The sequence below is a fragment of the Trichoderma virens genome (genome assembly GCF_000170995.1).
Source record: "Trichoderma virens Gv29-8 chromosome Unknown TRIVIscaffold_79, whole genome shotgun sequence".
Lineage (NCBI taxonomy): Eukaryota > Fungi > Ascomycota > Sordariomycetes > Hypocreales > Hypocreaceae > Trichoderma > Trichoderma virens.
This window is the reverse complement of record NW_014013670.1, coordinates 518,062-537,827: the sequence shown is the minus strand read 5'-3', so window position 1 is coordinate 537,827 and position 19,766 is coordinate 518,062. Positions and strand designations below refer to the sequence as shown.

Genomic DNA, 19,766 nt, shown 5'->3' with positions numbered 1-19,766 from the left:
AGGCAGTCTTGTCGGTGGATATGAATCAAATGGATCAAAAGAGGCGGTGGCAGGGTTTTGTATCCAAGCCGGATTTTCCGAAAATCGAGATACTGTCTCCCCATCTTGTGACAAGGCAGAAAACACCTCGTTGCTATTGTTACCAGTCGGTGGACTGTAGCCAGTGGCCACTGTAGGTGAGCCGGTTGCATCCAGCGGCGAATTCAGTGGTTTATTCGCATATACACATTTGGAGTTTCTCTTGATACACCGAGAGCACTGGGGGATTCGGAGATCACAGCCGAGCTTCGCCTTTGCGCACGCGTTGCAGGATCTCCGGAGGGTTGTGCGCATTTTACAGTCGCAAATGTATCGAGATTGTACATTAGTATACCTTCAGCGAACGAGTAGTATGATTATGAGTGAAATGCTGACGCTGAGTTGTGATGGCATAAAGTGAATAAGTTGGTATATGAATGTAAAATAATTGGGCGCATGTTGAAGCCTTTGGAGTTGCAGAACGGATGACTAATACGGCCCGGGTTTCGGACGGGGATCGAGGGAGAAATTGATGACATATTAAAATAAAGCAAAGGGCAGAAGATTATGAGCATAGACTGTCGACAAAGAGATGTCGCATTGCCATTTATTTAAAACATAGACATCCAAGAATAAACTAAGAGATTTTGACAATATTTCTGTTTTACATCTCGACTATCGTGTCCATTCCCGAAGCGCTCAAGTCGACGATACACATCCAACTGAAGCTGACATCGTTGGCGGGTAATCGACCGGGTAATCGGATTTAACAGTTGCAGCAGCGTTCCCTCATTGTGGAGGCGGAGCACGAAGAATAAAGTGGTAGTTGATATAGAGATGATTTTAGGTTTATTTAGAGATGCCGTATTTACATTGAAGATTGCACGGGTACAAACCGCGACTCAATGTTTGCCTTGAAGCCGCTCATGCTTCATCTTAATTCAAGATCGATGTGTTGTTATTCATTCGTGGGACACGGAATAAAGAAAATGGCATATAAGATTGACCATACAAAACGAAAGTAAATGGCATAAAAAGAGCCCTTGGCTCCATTTCCATTGCTACTTCATAAATCCCCTTCCCAAGGAAAGTCTGGCTCGAGAAGCCAGACATCAATAATGTAATTCAAAAAGACAGATAAAAAAAAAAAAAAAAAAAAAAAAAAAACCCATATAGAGAAGATTTAATCAGGCATCTCCTCTCATCTCAAAGATTGGTGTCAAGGTGCTTGAGAAACGATCCCTGCGCTTGCTTAGAGGCGTGGCTTCGAAGACTGGCTCTCCTGATCCCTCTGTTGCCTTAACTGATATAGGTAACTGGCCGCAGAATATCCAGTTCAACTTTCGGAAGACACTTGCATATTTCTCTGCTTCCCGGAGCATGCGGTTGCGGTGAGAACGCTCCCAGATCATGTCATTTGGAATGCTGTTATCGGTGTTCCCATTGACAGAGCCAAATTCGGCATCTTCTCCAATGGTAATATTGCCGATAGCATCACCAAAAGATGTTGCGTGAGCGCCATGTATAAGTCTCGGCCTCAAAAAATACTCAGCGGGATCCAAGTGCTGGCGTTCCATTGCGTCATCATACACTCGCTGCGTCAACCACCGATCCCTGTAATAACTCTCCAAATCACTGAATGGTGCCTTATCTGGATTCTTATATGTGTCTCCCGAGAAGGCAAGCCTTCGAAGATTCTTCAAACCTTGGAGGCGTAGTCGCAAGTCTTTATGGTAGGGGATCCAATGATGACGCCGGCTGGCGGCATCATCAGCGCCGAGACAGAGCTGCTCCAGTGATTTGATGCGATTGATAGCAGCTAGAGATTGAGAGGGAATTTGAGTATAGACTACATTGGTGCCTGGTTCCGTGGTAATTCGTCGGGCTAGCCATGATATCGAAAGGGAGGTGAGATTTGACCATTTCCCACTAGCTAATGCTGGAAGTATATGCCGATCCAGAAAATACGGTGTGCCGTTTTGGACAGAGAGTTTGCTGACTTGAGATTGCTTCAAGATAAAGTCGACGACTAGCTTTGCCAGATGCGCTTCTATATAGAGAGACGGCACAACTAGCGTTTCAAGTCCTTCAAGGGTCGGGCAATCCGACAGAAATTGTTGGGATGAACTAATGCCATCTAGAGGCAATGACAGGTGCTTCAGTGGTGCAGCCATGAACGACGACCAAGCCACCGCGTCGGGATAGCTCGATGCAGAAGCAAGGTCGAGGTACCGCAGATGGGGAAACACCATATTCTCGTGACCCAGAAATTCTGCTTTGGGGCCGGAGTCTTTAATGGTAAGGCTCTCTAATGACCCACAGCAAAGATTCAGGAAGCTTGATATAAATGAAGATAGTTTTGTGGTTCTCTTACGGTTACCACTACCACTGCTCGTCCCCCCTCTTATGTGTGTGCCGTCTATACAAGGACTCGCGCCCAGGGAAAGTGATCGTAACGGCACATGCTGTGGTACAACTGGTGGCTCTAGAGAAAGCGGTACACCGATATAGGCTCCAGAAAACTTGAGATTCTGCAAGGGCAGACGTGTCAATGTTTTAAAGACCTCGATATCGAGGCACATCCCATCATGCCATAAGAGGCTATCGAGATTGGGCATGGCTTGGGCCAAAACCGTGAGAATAGGTCGGCGGTAGTTTTTGAGGTAATCATCTCCTGCATTGTTGCGTAGGTCATTCATCTGTTGGCGAGACCGAACAGATCCAGACCCCCTGGCATCCCAAAGGTCTTTATGTGTTGCAGCAACGTGCTGCGGCTTGGGATTGACTGTGACTCGACGGATACAAGAGCCAATAAACAACGTATTTGCATTGTCGCTGGCAGCATCCGCTCTAGCTTGGGCTTCGTCCAAGAGTCGCTCCAGAAGCTTTGTTGACAGCGGCCCATAATCAAAGCAGACGTCGACAAATTGAAAAGAGCGAGCTAATTGTCTGCAGTCGCTGTTTAGTAGAGCGAGAGTAGATAAGGCGTCTCTATCATCTGCGATTAAGGCCATTATTTGGACCAGAACTTCCAGAGGTAGGGCCAGAAAGGGACTTTGTGATGTGATTGGGAGGCCTTCCATGACCCTTGAGAGTAAGAGGGGTAGCTTTGTAGCTTCCTGTACTTCATTTTCATCTTTCCACCCTGGCCACCGGCTAATCATGAGCCTTGAGACGTCGTGTTGCATGGTGAAATGGCCGTGTCCCAGGAACGGCGTTATTGTTCTCTGTCTTGGGATAGTTTGTTCTTGGATATTGTTTTGGTATTGTTTTCTGGAAAATATTTCCCAGGGGATTGTTTTATGGGGTCGTGGGATCTGACCCAGAGATCTTAGCATGCGGAGAAAGCAAGCTGAATGAGGAGGAGGAGGTCACATTGACTCGGAACAGCCATCGCCCGGAAAATGTTACCTATCAACTCCCCGGTCAGCGTGTTTAGACGAGTTGGGGGCGGTTCACCAGACATACAGCAGAATTGATTGGCTACTGACTCGGCTGCAGATTTAGCTCATGATGCAAGGGAGAAGCATGCATCCAGGCGTCAATTGCGTTACGAATCCTATCTTTGCCGAAAGCAAATGTCATTCGGTCGCTGGTGGCCCTCTGCGAGGCGGTGACTTTCTGCGCAACCGTCTACATGTACCGCTCTCAAAGCTGCAGGGCGACAGGTGGTATAGCTACAGTTGAAATAGCCTACTAGCTTTGAACACGGATGCTAAATGCGAGAATTGAAAATGGAAGCCTAAGCCATGGAAATGAGGTAGCATTGAACTAGACACCCTCGGTGATATGCTCTTACGATGCTACTGGCCTGCTGGCTGATCCATGTCAGCACCCGCCCTTCCGCGGATGGAACTATCTGCGGGCATCGGCACGCCAGGACACTCGTATGATCGTTTAGGCTTGGCATTATTGCCAACTCAGCCACACCTAAATGTCTTGGTAGCTGTTCACAGCATTATATGAGAAGGATGATTGGTTAAATATCGGGTGAGTAATACAAGGGGCTCTTGGAGTGCCATCCTAAGAGTTCAGATGCTGAGACAATGCGGATAAGCAATTCCTTTGAAGCTACGGAGCACAACGAGAACTTGATGAAGAGATTCGCCACCATTTAGTGAGATTTAGGAATAAAATACGGTCTATCGCATTCACTTGTGAGAGCCACATACAACCAATAGATTCCACACCATATTCTCCATCGCGCCAAGGCTAGTGGATGCAGGTACGTAGTCCGGTTCATTGCTAGACAAACACTAGCTTTTCTCATTTTGTGTTCCCTTGGAGGTGTGTCTGTTATTGATCTTATATGACAGTCTTAGCTTTGGATCTCTTAGAAAATATTCGATCTTTAAATGACGGCGTTAGATAAGGATAAGTGAACTGTTGAAATATGCGTTGAATTGGCTTACTACCTAGCCAATTACTCTTCCAAGCCTCTCTACTTATGCAATACAGCCTGACTGACGCGCCTATACGCCTAGCTAGGTAATTATATCCCTTGGATCGATGACCCTATTCTCAATATAAAGAAAGAAAGGAATAAATAGGGAATCGGAAAATAGGAAAAGTATACCCTCAGGTGTGATTGGAATGACGGCCGGGTGACTTGTTTAGTATTGTCCAGGCGAATATATTAATCCCTTAAAGATAACCAAACTACCTAAAATTAATTACAATGGATACAGCAATAGTGGGTAGGCGGGGAAGTCCGAGGAGACCAAATCAGTGCTTGAGAGCAATGTTTTAATCTACCTTTCTCCAGTACAGGAGTCACTCCACACTATGCTCAGGAGCCATGCGCTAATCAGAACATAATTTTGTAAAGGCAGTTTCAAATCAATTTATTCTGCCTTTGACGCATTCTCTTTATAATTGCCTGTGTTGCTGTGATACATGGGGAAACATAAAATAGCCCCATTAGCATAAAAATATAAGAGAGACTACACAGATAAATATTGTGTTATTAGAACCGGTTCACAACAAAAGAGTTTTCGGAATGGAACAAGCATTTTCACAAAATTTCAGTATTGTTGTAACTCTGTTCTTAATTGTGTATCCGTTTGCTTTACTATGAGATTCCAGTAGAAACAAAATATATATATACTTCATTGCCCTGAGAGATGGGGCTCTAATACTTTGAACTATCTGTAGACGGTCCTGTCGACGCTTAAGCGCTACAGAAGCGTGTTTTTGAGATGAGGGACGGATGTCGACGTGATGGATCTAGTAGGAGCTCTCCTCTGGAGCATCGCGTTTAATCGTCCGCTTTGCACTGCTCATGGCTTTAGTCTTACTGAAGAGACATGCGAGTGGTTTAGGAGAATCGGGGGAAAGTTTGTGACTTACCCACAACGCCTTGGTAAAGCAGCTGCTCACGCAGTAGATATAGGCTAGGCCGGTGGGTCTGCATTTTACGAGGCAGTCGTCTCGCGCATCGCCGCATGCGTCTCTAGCTTCGAGGGCGTGGACGTCGACGGCCGGGGCCTGAGGTAAGGCAGAAGCCAGGGGAATGATAACAAGGAGGGTAGACAGCTTCATTTTGGAGGATTGTTGTTTGTCGTTGTTGAGGGTGGAGGGAAGGGAGTATGTCGAGATGAGAGGAGGAAGAAGCATGGATTTATAGACGAATGGTGATGAGCGTATTCTAAGTAGCATGTGCTTTATGTGAGTCAAATTGCACGTGTTTACTTGATGATGTATTAGTTGGTGTTTATCTTTGTTCTAAATGGGGAGGACTCGTGGAGGGATTGTATGGTGGTTTGAGCGTTTGTGGGTTAGGAATGTTGGTTGGACGCGGTATTATTTTTAACACGTCTATAGATAAGGCTAGCTTTCGATGCTTTTGGTTAAGATGTGGTTTTTGCGGAGGAGGTTATTGTAATCCAAGATTGTGGAAGAGTGGATAATAATGACGATTTTTGATCCTGTATGTATAGGCTATTCTTGTTCGTTACTATGTGGAGTGAGGATTATATCTAAGATACAATTCCTAAAAATAAGACAAGAGTTATGCGTTGTATGGGGTACCGAATGAAACACCGATACCTTGTAGAACAATAGGCCGACAATAGAGGAAGAATATGGACAGTGCACACGCGCCCACTCTTTCGTTCGTATTATTTCCCCTCGTTTCTCTCTCTTTATTGTCTTTAAGCGGTGTGCTGTATCTTAAATAGCTAAACTAGACTTTCTTTGTAAATGCGACCATGGTACTGCAACTACACCCATGACTTGGTACATGCTTTGCAGTTGAACGGGTTCCCGCCTGGAATCATAACAACTTAACCTCGCTGTAGTAGCATCGTAAAAAAGATATATCATGTACTTAATATAAGTAAATAATTTACACATACATACATTAATCCAGAATCCATTTTTACTAATATTAGCAGTATAGTAGTGGATCTACTAGATGTAGTAATTATGTGTTACAGAACTCTCCGCACAAATTGCGGTACAAATCTTTCTAAGGCTGGTAGCTATCTAGTATATATATGTAGTCTAAAGCCCATTGCATGCAAAGCACCTAGATAAGCTTCTGTCTATTTTCAGTATAATCAGCCGGTTCCCACAGCCTGCCTAATTCGTACAGTCTTTAGATGAGCTGCAAAGAGAAGGAATCTGGCGTCAGAAACCCGTAATCTCAGGCTCACATAAAGATACTCGTTAGTTCTTAAAGCAGCATGCTGGGGTGATTGACAAATGAGCTGTCTCAACAGGTGTTAAGATCAGCTGCCATCTCGACGTACGTTGCTACTTATGTAGTAAGAGAGTATCTTATTGAGAAGTATCGGATCGATCTGATACGAGCATCTAATTTTGCAAATCAGCTTTTGCGTACTTGCTTCATACATCTCATGCCGCGCTCTAGCGTATAGTGCATACATGTACTCATGCTATTAATCCCAAAGTACAAGATCTGCCCAAACCAGTTCTAACCTTACGGGCCTTAGGTACAATTGAACACTTACTCTAGACACTCACTATCAACTTAGCGACGACATCATCTCCCAATAAAAAATCTTCCTTCTTATCTGAATAAGAACACAATGATCAAAGATTAAAATGTCATCTTGGCATGCAGCAAGCCGCTTTGTCGTCATGAGACTTTGTCCGGAAACATCTGTTCCCAGCACAATGTCTATTCTTCAAAGCAGATTGTGCTCAGTCCAAAATTACGTTATCCCTTGAAGAATTTTTGCATAAAAGAGTACCTACTCAAGCAAGTGATCACAACCGCGGTGTCAGGAGTCAAGGTACAAAGAAAAGAGCAATGAGGACCAAAGGGATGAAACCGGCGAGCTCGCACGGATGCCGCAACTAGGTGGACAATAAAGATTGTGCTTATCCCTAATTTCGTTCAACAAAGACAGTTATAGAATTTGCATAAGCCACAATACCTAGTCCACGCTTTGTTGCTTCTTTGATACGAGAAAGCTTCTAAATTTCGGACACATGATGCATACAGTCGGATTTCATTCGTTCCCGTTGATTAACAGGAGCCCCGCCTTGTCGGCAATGAAGCTTCGCGCACGACGCAGCGCAGCAACGGCTGATAGCGCCGCCTGTACCAGCGCAAACATGGCATGGTCGACGGGAATGAATCCAACAAGTTGATACCAGGTCGTTGCCAGCACGCCAACAGATGCGTCCCAAGGGAGAAGACGCCATCTCCACCCCAATGCCAGCAGCGCAAACACGACCGCTTGCATGATTAAATCAACGAGGCTTAGCAATGAAGAGGCTAAGCCTGGCGGGTGCTGCAGGATCTCGGCACGCTGGGGGAAGAAGGAAGCCAAGATGAGCACGGCGACAATGGGATTAACCAAGATGGTGTGAATGTCGTGGAACAGCGCCACCGCCCACTCGTGGTAGGTAGCATCATGCGAGAGCCAGGCAGCATCCACAACCACCGGGACGAGCGATATGAGCAGAAATGCCAAGTATACGGTCAGCACGACGTGGGCAATAGAGTTGCGGACGACGCTGCGGGTTCAATTACCGTCTTTAGACGGAAGCAGCAGCGGTGGCGGATCTGGTCCCTAGCAGAATACAAGGCAAGCAAAGGTCAGTCGACAAAATAGTTGGCGGTAGCGCATACGAGCTCGGAGGAGAAAGACTGCGAGACGAGAAATGGCTTACACCATGAGCCACAACACCCATACTAAGGCCAGCTGCGCAAGGTTCAGGCAGTCGCCCAGCCGTGTTTGGTTATTTGTAAAGACGTCGGAGGCTGGAGGGGTTTGGACTGCGCTGTTGACCACGTAGTAGAATGCGAGTGCGAATTGCTGCGTCACGCGGATGAGATGGAAGAGCACATAGAAGGGTGAGATGAGGGCTTCCGTCTTTGGCGTCAACGGCAGCGAGAGACACCGATTGGCTCGCAAGATGATACCCAGTGGGAGAAATGCAGCATTTCACACGACGATGCTTTTCTGATTGCCGATGACCCCCTGTTGCCATGCGGGTTGGCGGTATTATCGCCAATTTTACCACTCTTCTCGAATGTGAGACGTGGACCGTAGCGAAGGGCTTGGAGAGTCAGTATTGGAGTTCGCTCCCCAACAATACCGTGCCTAGAGATGTCTTTTCACTCGCCTTTCAGGGCACTACCGTGTATTGGTGGAATTAAGAGAGTCAGGAACACGAGCATCGAGACACTATCGTCAAGTCATCTTGCTGGATCATGGGACTCGTTGTCAACCCAGATGATAATTGGGGTTGACCGCAACTAGTGGTGCCAGGATCGACGGGACGGGTCGGGTCTACAGTGGTGCAATGAAAGCGAGGGTTGTAATTTTTAAGAAGTCAAGGCGCTTCGATACAGGTACTTGGAGAGATGTATTAAGATGCCCTTCGGGCCATGTCTCTAATTACAAAGTATGCCAAATCCATGTGTGTTTAGTATTGGCGGGCTGGGATATTTTACGTGTAAGCTCTCGAACCCCTGATGGAAGTGCTTGGAAAGAGACAAGTGTATACGCTCCACAGCTCAGCTTAAATTTCAGCAATCTGAGACTACCAGGTCTATTGTGACTAATCAAAATCTTTCAAATTGTGGTCCTCCTTTAGGAGATGCAGGGAGGAGAAAAGTAGCAAAAACAAACTAACAAACTTAACCACTTGTAAATGGGCAGAGAAGTAACAGCCCTCCAAGAAATTACAATCCATTAAATTGCTGGGTCTTTATCGACGGCAAAGTTGAAAAGCAAAACTTGTCCCGATTCACACCCAATAGCAATTTTCCTTCCATGATTCCATATTCGGCAATTACCGTAAGCACTTTGTTTGTAAGGACGATATCGTTCCGGTAAGAAGATTAGATCTTTGTTTTTCCAAGTAATGACACTTCGATCTGGATTTAGTCCATAGGGGCTCAAGCTCAACTCCTCTAGAGTGAGCAGCTGTGAAATTTCTCCGATTCGAACCTCCTTGGATTTCATTCCCTCAAGTTCAATTTCCTTAGGTGCAGGTTTGTCATGTTTGGGTAGTAAAGGTGGTGAAACTAGAATGTCGCCAACATAATAAGTCCCAATTTCCGTGAAAATATAACCTGGAAAGTCGCAGCTCAATTCCATTGATAGGAAACCTTTTGGAATACTGGTGGAAATCCTCACACATGTTCTGCTCTTAATGTTCCAGATTTTCAGGCTTTCACCGGCAGACAAAAGAGTATCTTCTCTGTCAGGCAAAAAGGCAATCGTGTGACTTACCATAATATTTTTCGGAAGGAACTCTTCTGTGCCAGAAATGTCGGGCTTTGTTAAATCAAAGACTCGAAAGCCATCATTCGCCTCTGATGCCAAATGAGTGTCGGTTGATGAAAAGGCCAATGCAGTTCCACGTCCCGGGCCATTGTTGAGAATATCATTCTCCCATGCTTCGCCACTATTCTTCTTTAAATTAATCTTCCACACTCGGGTGGTGCCATCGTCCGATACTGATGCTAATTTCCGATTGTCCATGGAAAATTGTACGCGTCTAACCCAGTTCTTGTGGCCTTTAAGTGTACGCAGTAGCGATCCATCTTGGACATTCCAGACACTTATAACACCACTTGGACAAGATGAGGCCAGCATACTGCCATCATACGAGAACTGTAGCCATAGCACGTTTTCGCTCTGGCCTGTCAGTGAGGCGCGATGTTCTCCGGTGTCACCATCCCAGATAGAGACAACACCGCCTTTAGAGGCAGCAGCAATAAGACCGCCATCTAGCGAGAATGTTACAAAATCGATGGGATAATATTGTGCTTGTGTTTGGGTTTTGGTAGTAGCAGCGGTAATAATACCCGATTGTGAATTCGGATCAATATCTATGCTGCAGGTCTTGCGAACGCGGAGATAGCCATATCTAGATACTGATGCCAGTAAATGTTGCTTAGCAGAGAATTGAATTGATTTTAACCCTGCTTCTTTGAAGGTGAGACTCGGTTTCGCCTTAATACCTTTGGTTTTCAGGTCCCAAATGCTAATTGCGCCATTGTCTGAAGCAGTAGCGAGCTGGGTGTCATCGAAAGAGAAGGTGAGAGAGATGATTCTGGAATCGAAACAAGAGAGCGTTCCAATTGAATTACCTGAATCAGGATTCCATAATTTCACTTCGCCGTTATCTGAATGAGAAGCAAGTATTCCGTAGTTTGATGAAAAAGCTAGACCCTCTGCATTCGTTCCGAAAGTACGAATCATTGAGCCATCTTCGATATTCCAGATGCTGATGCATTTATCCGAGCCAATTGCAATTCCATTGTTCTTAAAAAATTTCAAACAGGTATTTTTTCCTAGGCCAGCACCAGTTTGAATCTCCAGTTTCTCAAATGACGGCACACTCAAGATCATGAATGCTTGGTTAGTGCCGGTTGCTAGCTTCTTTCCGTCTGGCGAAAAGCTTGAGTCAAGGAAATTGCCGTCAACAAGGGCGGATCTTGTGTTGCTTTTGCATTTGTCTCTATTTTTTTCCATTGTGAAAGTGTTCGCCAATATATATGTCAAAGGCTCCCATAGATTGACGGTGACATCAAATAGTCGATTTGAGATGGTCGCCAAGTATCCAGAGGATGAGAAGGTTACCTTGTCCACAGCGCCTTCAGTCGGCGGCCGTAAAGTATATACCAAGTTACCATTTGTAATTCCCCATACTTTGGCTGTCCCATCATCTGAAGAAGTGGCCACAAATTGACCGTCTGGCGAACAAGCACAGGAAAAAATCCATGTGTAGTGTTGTTTCGCGTGCGCCTGGAATGAGAGCATCACAAGTTCCGAGTTATCATTGATTGATGACATGTTTGATAACCATGGAAATTCACTTCGAAGGAGAAGGCTCTTCTTGTCGTTATTTGATGGGTAGAACAACTTGGTGTTATTTGCGCTAAAATTTGCGGGCGTATGCGTATGATTATGAAATCGAAGAAACTGCGTAGCATCACGTACACGGGCAACACAATTGCGAAGGCTATTACTCCGTCTGCTCAAATTATCCTGAAAAGGCATGATATAACTCAGCATTTGACTCGTCGAATGGGGTAGTATGGATTTTCAAAAAGCAGAAAGTGTTTATTTGAACTAGGGACGTGGGTGGGACAACTACTACTCACAGTCAAACAGCACTCCAGTCGCTCGAAATCGGTGACAATATCCGAGACTCGGTACATAGGTGTTACTGCATCCAGCCATTGGATCAGATGTGCCTCAAGAAAAAAGGTGAGGCGATTGACTAATTCTTCGATTTCTTCAAGGCCGTTTAATTGTGTGAAGTGCTGTACCCAATTCAAAGAAGCGTACTGGGTTTTTCGAAGCGCACCGCTTCCGCCTAAACGATATCGCCGTTGGCGTGTTTTCTCTTGCAAAGACTCAACCAAAAGGTTCAGAGATCTTAATGCAATCCCAAGGTGCGTCTCTGAATTCACTTTGAGTATCGTATTTCGTTGTCTTAGATAGGCCATCGCTGAGGGATGAGCAAAGTAGACCATTTCTTCTTGAAATTCAAGGAAACAGGAACAGTGTCTGGTAATCATCTTCTCCAAGTCCACCTCGAGTGGCACATCTGCCAACACTCTGAGTTCTGATATGCTGAGAGGTCCGTAGGCTGCTGTCATAGTCAAGAGAATTTTCTTGCAGGTTTTTGGATCATCCACTGGAAGACTGTCTAGTGTTATACCTGAATATTCATATAGCTCTGAAACAGAGCCTCCAAGTTTATCCAATATACCTCGAGCATTCCAAGGTGCCCTGTAGAACTTGATGATTTTGCACGCAAGTTTGAGCCAAAGGAAATTTCCTCTTGACTTTTCGAGTAGAATCTCTTCTAAAATAGTCCCAAAACTGCTGGGAATATTAAAGTCCTGGAGAAGTGCATTGACTTCGAGAGCAGCAGCTTCCCTGAGAGCGGGCGCCAGGCCATTTTCCACATTTGACGAACCCAAGGTTATACTAGATATCCGATCGTTATATGTTGAATCGATGTGCTCTGTGAAGAAATCCGTATCAACAGATATCAGCCATTGAACCTTGGTATTAAGCGGCTGCGTTTTCTCCAATATTAACCCCAAAAGTTCATGCAGCTCCTCTGCCTCGGCATTGCCGGAAACGATCAATTCGTCCAGTCCATTCAAAATAAGATAAGTCGGCAAGAGCTCCTCGCATCTTAGAATGACTTTTAATAAACTGAAAACAGTTGCAAAGTCGGGAGGGGTGTCGAAGTAATGTCTAAGCTCTTGATCTTCTAAAGATTGCGCAACAAGAGGCTGGTCACGAACCACTTGTTGAGTGAGCTGATGAATCACTGATGACATTTTGCCCCTTATTATATTACCACAAGTGCAAGAACAGTAAGCCACATTGGGTGCATTCGAATCTTCTTTCTTTCTTTCCAACAATTCGTTGGCCATCGCAAGTAGTAGATTCGTTTTACCATACCCTGGTGCACCGTTCACCCATAATGAACGTTTGCTGGTATTCGGATCCCAACGTCGAAATGTTGTATATTGGTTGATGCTCATAGCCCAACTCTCCATGTGCTTCAATATTCTCGAGTCGCTCTTGCATGAGATTATTGAGTCAAGTAGCTTCGAGTCCATAGAAATCAAGTCTCTCTGATCATCATCTTGATCATCTGAGCTCGATGGCCCGATAGAGGGTGGGGTTCCGGGTTCGTATTTACCACATATCTTCCCAATAGTAGCAAGAAAGTTGGACAGTTTTTGTTGGGCTTGATCTCCGCTGACACTAGAAATAAGAATATCTTCCTGTCTTGTAATGTCTCGCTCAAGCTGGTCGCTGCTAAGATCGATGTTCCGGCATTCTCTCATGTCCATACAAGCAATCTTGATGAAGCGTAGAAGAATAATTCTACAAAGCATAATCCAGTCATCTTTCAGTTTCGTGTTGGACCAAGTGTGTGAGGGGAATGATCTGTGATCTTCCACAGCCTCGTGACCAAGTCGCAGCGTTGCGAGGTTGCAATAGCAATCGATCCGCAGAAGAATGCGCGCGTGGGTGAAAAAATCGGGTTGCAAGACAGAATCGGCATTCAACAAATTCTGAGATTAAATACATGTAGTTGTTAACAGGTGGCAGATCTCCAATGAAGAAGTATTGCGTTGTAAATACCTGCGCACTGAAATATACAGCAACCCAAACCAGAACTGCTTTGGGAGTTTGTCGACTCATTGTTCGAATAAGCTTGTTGAATAAAAAAAATAGAGTGCTGTTTTGCCTGCCATTCTCAGAGTTATTTGCAAGTGCGGTGTCCAATGCATTGATGAGAGATCCTCTTCGTTTTGATACTCTTGCTCCTAGCGGTCTGTCAGTCCCATTTTTCATTAATTTCACAGATTTCAGATGCTGCAAACCAGAATTTGTGACTTCTTGAATATTCCAACTTGTAGACACAAGATTTTCATAATGTGCTATTAACTCTGGCTCCTCTACTGCCAGGTTATCGTATGCAGCATCCCACAGTTCTGCTACTTCGATCAAATTGAAAATTTCGCCGCTTTGGGGCCTGGTCTCCCAAAGATGTCGAGTGTCTTGGGGCGGCTCTCCCTGATCATTCTCAAAAAGACCAAAAGTACTGCGGCAGGTCTGACTTGGACTTTTTGTTTCAGACGAAATTTTCACATCGCGCATATCGATGGCCGACGTATCTGCGGCATGCTGACCATCAACTACGGGCGGTGGCGGCAAGTTTCTGTTGCCATTTTCCTCGCCACGATTCGTGGATAGTGATTTGAGTTTCTGCGTAAGCTTTTCAAACATGACTTCAATGCCACGGAGTATTCAATCGCACAGATGAAAATGATTCGAAATCGCGCAGCCAATAACCATCCGCGAAGGTGAGATGGAATAACGCAAATAAGCGGTGTCGCTCTTTTCCATAGAGGATCGGCTAGAACCCGACTTTTTGCGTGCAGCTAATTTTGTTAAACGTGTGGTTTGGTGTAATATTATATTTATTAAAGGTCTTAGTTATTCTATTGTAAAGTTAGGGGCAGGGCCTCTTATATATATACAATCTATGAGATCCGCAGAGACAGATCGGTCTAGGATTACCCTATAGTTAATACTCCCACTTAATGTATTTCGTAAGTCTGCGTTACCCTGTAGGTATATATATTGTTCTTTGTAAATAGGCCTCCTATATTTTTATAACTGACTTCTTTCCTTAGCCTTTAATAGGAAGGCTTAATAAAGTTGTGATTTATGAAGTCTGACTATAGGGTAAGAGGTCTTAACTTCCACTTAAGCCAGCAGGTTTAGCCTAGGCTTATTGGATTACACTTCTCTTTATCCCTATTGCTTTTCTAAATTTGATAAATACCTTTGTAAGCAGTAGTTTAATTATTTTATCTATAATTTTATCTGCTAACGAAATATATAATAATTATATATCTCCTTTTTATATTTTTTTTTAAATCTAATAGTATTATATATTAATATACTTAATGCAGCTGTAGAATTCTGGATTTTTTATAAAGCTAATAGCCCTTTAGTTATTTGCATAGATTATTATTGCAGTATTTATAAGTTATAGGGTAGGAGCTATTATTATAAGCAGCTTTTAGAGTTAGATTGCTTCTCTTACTGCTTATATCTGGCCTATATACTTAGCTTTATAGGTAGATAGTATAATAGTTATTTACTTTTTTAATAATTAATTAATAACAGCTAAGTTAATATTAAAAATATATCTATAAATAAAACGCTAATTGGATTTATTACTAGTGTAGTTTATATTAGTATATCTTTATAGCAGTTTAAAATCGCTTTTAAATACTAACGTAAGATTAATTATACTTTTAAAATAGTAAAAAATTTATTATATAATTTATTAATATAACTTTTTTAGTTTATTAAAAAAATAACTGCAGAAGGATATTAGGAAAGCAATATTAGGTTTTATACCCAGTATCACCTATATTAGTAATCTTAGTTGCTTAGTATAATTATTTTTCTTATCCTTTGTAATTTCTGGGCTAATATTAATATTTAAGGACCTAAACTGTATAAATATCTTTATTATATTATAGTCTTTTATACTATAGAGTTATAAGATCTTTTAAATGTAAGTCTTTTAAAAGAGCGTAAGGTGCCGTTAGGCCTAATCTCTTTTAATTAAAAAGCCCAGGTAGAATTTATAAAGCCTAAGGTTAGTTATTTAAAAGCTTTAATATAAGGTATATTTAACTACTTAAATTACTTACTTATTTAGGCTAAATAGCAGTAGGTTATCTATATAAACTGCAATAATAATTCCATTTCCTATAAATATACCTTTATTAACTAAAATTAAGTTTATTCCTAGTTTCATAAAGAATATAGTTAATATTTAGTACTAGATTCTGGGAGCCTATTTAAGTTTATATAGTACCTTTTAAAGCCAGTAGACTCAGCTAGTATAGTTATTAAAACCCTCTGGCTACTGGATATAGATTTCTTTATCAATCTTACCATATAGGAAAGCAGTTTTAACGTCCATTTACTTAATTTCTAAGTCTAAGGCTATAATAATAATAAATAGTACCTTATAGCTTATAGATTTAATTACTGTGGTAAAGGTTTTATAATAGTTAATCTTTTTTTTCTAATTAAAGCCTTTTACTATATAGTAAGCTTTATAGCAGTTAATAATACCTTTTATATCCTACTTTACCTTATATATTTATTTCCCCTATAGTACCTACCTTCCTTTTGAAAGGTTAACTAACTTTTATATCTTATTTTCTTTTAGTAAGTAGATTTCGTTTACTATAACTTTTAACCAGTGTTTCTATTTTTTTAATATAGTAGCTTTATAATAGTTAGTAGGATCTTTAATATTGTTAAGTAATGTTAATAGCCTAAGCTATATAAATACTCTAATAACTCTTATAGGCGCTTATAGTAAATTAAAAGGCTTATTTTATTTAGCTGTAATACTTAAGGTAGCCTCTATAATAACTTTAATTATAGATTATATTAACTCTAGTGTCCCTGGCTTTTTTAAAGAGCTAGGGGCTGGTGTATCCAGCAGGCCCTTTTTTTTTATTATACTTTCGTCAGTAATATAACCAGCAGTCTTAAAGCTTTAATTACTTATTTTAACAGTTTCGCTGGTTATTTTAGAGTCTTAACTATTAAAGATAATAATCTTACTGGCCGCCCTAGTGCTTTATTTAGCAGCTAAAGGTAGCTGGCTTATTAATAGTCTAAGCTAATATTAAAAAGTCTATATATTTTATATAGCGGCAGTTTAGGCCTTAGATAATTGTTCTTTAAATATAATATTTAATATAACTTTAACTATACTGTTTTACACTATTATATAATTCTAGCTTCTTTAATAGTTAATTAGTTGGTAGGGAATGGCTTTTAGCTTTATTTTTTTACTATAGCTTATTATTATCTAGCTTTTAAAGCCTAAAATACGTAAGTATATTAAATTAGGTTTATTTTTATACTAGGCCTTATAAGGTATAATGTTTAAGCTGGCGCTGGGGGAGATTGTTTATAAGTAGTTAATTATCTTAAGTATATAGGGCTATTACTTTAGATTAATTTATTCTTTAAAAATAGTTAGTATAAGTTTATTTTATAAAATATAGTAAAGATGTTTAATAGCGCCGTTTTACTGATATTAGTTAACGTAGGTATAGATGATTTATATTTTTTAATTTTTACAGAATATTTAAAAAAAGTAGTTTATATTTTCGCCTTTTTTATTTAGTTTAATATAAAAGCACCGTTGCGTTAGTGTCTTTAGTTAATTTAAGAGTCTTTTAAAAACCTTAAAGAAACTTACTTTTTTTTATATTAGAAACACTTAGCTTATATATATAAAGTCGTTTAGGAATATTATTTAGTAGTGGCTTCTGTTATATTTAGGGATTAAAAAGGGCCCTGCAATATTAATATATAGACTTTTTAATGGTTTTATTTTTTTTTTAACGCTGTCTATATATAGTTGTTTGGACTGTTTTCCAGCGGTATAGGCTTTGTATATTTCAACTAGTTAAGTAAATTATAGTCTAAATATTATTTTAATTAGTGTCTTTAAGCTGTTTTTACTTAAGTACTCTATTTAATTATACTATAGCTGCAGTCTTAGGTCTTTAATGTTAAGAGAGGTAAAGGTTAGGTGTAGAGTGTTTATAATGTATATTTTATATTATAAAGTAACTGTAAGAAAGACAGTTAATCCTTTAGTTATAATAGCTTTTTTTTTAAATACACTTATATAATAGCTTTCTTAATCCAGCTGGGAAATTAATATAAGGTTTATCTTAGCCTCTAGTACGTAAAGGACGTTATGTAGTAGCAGATTTATAATTCTTTTTTTAATTAAAGCAGGAAAGTAATAGGTTTTAGTGCCTTAGGGAGTAATTTTACTACCTTTAATACTTATTATAAAGGTTCCTTTTATTTAGTATAGTGCTTTATACCTTCCTTTAGAGTAGATTAAATAAGTGGCGGCGCTGCTATTAAGGATATATATATCTTTAAGGTTTATTTAGGCTGCAGTAGCAGCTTTTACTTACGTTATATTTTTAGTTATAGCAGTAAAGTATTAATTTAATAGGGGCTGTAATATATTATCTTAATTTCTATTAACGCTTTAAAGGAAAGCTAAGGTAGCAGTTATCTTTTTAACAGTTATTTCTTTCTTTATTAACTAAGTCGTCTAGTTAAACCTAGCCTGTAATTTTCTTTTTTAGCGTTTTAGGCTTTTAGGCTAAAGGTTTAGATAGAATATCTAGCATTTCTTTTTTAAATGCCTGGGCTTTCAGCAGTGTTAATAGATTTGCAGTAGCTGGGAGCTAATATTAAAAGCTAGTTTTATAGTAGTAAAGCTAAATGTTATAAAGCACTATTATTAGCCCTATTTCTTTTATTTAACTGCTATAACTGTTTTATTAAAAGTAACTGCTGGTTTAGTAATTTCTTTATTTATTCTTTCTAACAGTAGACTATAGGTTTAATAAAAGGCTATAAGGAAATATTTAAAGCTTTTTTTAAAATTAGTAAAGAATTTATTAATGAAGTATACCTCTCCGATTTTATAGATATTGTTAAATTGCTTAAGCTTAATTTACGCTGCTTTAAGCTTTTCTATATAGTCTCTAATGCTTATATAGCCTTTTAGTATAAGGTTATTATATTTTTAATTTAGCTCTTAGAAGGCAGTGCTTCTGTAAGGCTTAAATCTCTCCTCTAGGGTGTTTAAAACGCTAAATAAGGTTTCCTTTTTGTTTATATATCTATGTGTGAGGTAGCTGAGCTTACTGTATATAAATATAATAATTTAATTTTAATATATTTCCTAAAGTTCTTTTTATTTTTTAAAGCTGCTGTTTAATTTACTAGACTTTTTTTCTAATATATTCTTATTTTTCTTTATAAAGTCTTTAAATTTTTGTATTTTAATTACGTCTGTGATATCTCTTTTCTAGGTTATTTAACTATTTGTAAATTTAAAGATTTTAATTAACGTTATGTTGGTGAGTTTTAAGGCGCTTAAATTTATTATTATTAAGGTATTTAACCTTAATGGCTGGGCGTTGTTAGTTAATTATTAATAAAGGGCTAGTTTAGCTAAGTGGAGTTAAAGGCTAAGGGAAAAAATAGCTTAATTTACTGGAGCAGTTTTTATGGGGGCTTTTGATTTTTAAGCTTTAGATATTTTAGTTATAGTTAGGGGTTTATAATTGCAGTTCTGGGATTGAGTATTTTAGCGAGGAGATTAAATTAGGGATGCTAAGTTTACTGTAACGATTACCTTTGTAATTAGATTGTAGTGCTTTTAACAGAATCTTATTGATCTTTTTTATAAGTGCTAAGAAAAGATTTTCTTAAATAAATCTAGTTATTATTACCGGTTATAATGGTCGTTTCCGTAGGTTATATTAACTTTCTATTATTATATTTTATCTATTTAGTTTATATTAGTAGTAGATTTATCTTAAAGTAAAGGGGTAAGTAAGATTTAACTTTAAGTAGGCGAAATTACCATTAAGGTTGGTGATCGAGATAGTCTCGGTTATTAGATCGGTCGTTATCTTAAATATCAGTCTAGTTTTAGGGCTAAATCTCAGTTTCTGTTTAACGTCAGTAGAAGCAGCCTGTTAGTGCTGATAGTGTAAGACAGTGATTTCGGTTAATAAAGGGGTAGATTATTAGTTATTTCTTAATCTTCGCTGTCCGGGCTCATAATCTGTTAAATATATAGTTTAGTGTAATATTATATTTATTAAAGGTCTTAGTTATTCTATT

General features: G+C 40.1%; 4 protein-coding genes across 4 annotated transcripts; all 4 read right to left on the bottom strand.

Moving 5' to 3' along the window:
- Positions 1-1,205: 1,205 nt before the first annotated feature.
- Positions 1,206-3,206, bottom strand: TRIVIDRAFT_69123 (uncharacterized protein; the record flags this gene model as incomplete). The annotated part of the gene is made up of 2 exons (XM_014099318.1): positions 1,206-2,326; positions 2,393-3,206. 2 exons carry the CDS (start codon positions 3,204-3,206, stop codon positions 1,206-1,208), a joined length of 1,935 nt encoding a protein of 644 aa, XP_013954793.1.
- A 2,069-nt stretch (positions 3,207-5,275) lies between these two features.
- TRIVIDRAFT_223913 (uncharacterized protein) lies at positions 5,276-5,559 on the bottom strand (the record flags this gene model as incomplete). The annotated part of the gene is made up of 2 exons (XM_014099317.1): positions 5,276-5,293; positions 5,368-5,559. The coding sequence occupies 2 exons, from the start codon at positions 5,557-5,559 to the stop codon at positions 5,276-5,278; spliced, it is 210 nt and encodes a 69-aa protein (XP_013954792.1).
- Positions 5,560-6,189: 630 nt separating this feature from the next.
- On the bottom strand, positions 6,190-7,733 carry TRIVIDRAFT_202834 (uncharacterized protein; the record flags this gene model as incomplete). Its single annotated transcript, XM_014099316.1, has 7 exons — positions 6,190-6,311; positions 6,375-6,400; positions 6,771-6,774; positions 6,863-6,917; positions 7,006-7,055; positions 7,240-7,371; positions 7,556-7,733. 7 exons carry the CDS (start codon positions 7,731-7,733, stop codon positions 6,190-6,192), a joined length of 567 nt encoding a protein of 188 aa, XP_013954791.1.
- Positions 7,734-9,944: 2,211 nt separating this feature from the next.
- Positions 9,945-11,270, bottom strand: TRIVIDRAFT_154597 (uncharacterized protein; the record flags this gene model as incomplete). Its single annotated transcript, XM_014099315.1, has 3 exons — positions 9,945-10,273; positions 10,451-10,772; positions 10,935-11,270. Coding segments are annotated over 3 exons (987 nt in total), but the record flags the coding sequence as incomplete, so codon positions are not given.
- Between the last annotated feature and the right edge of the window lie 8,496 nt (positions 11,271-19,766).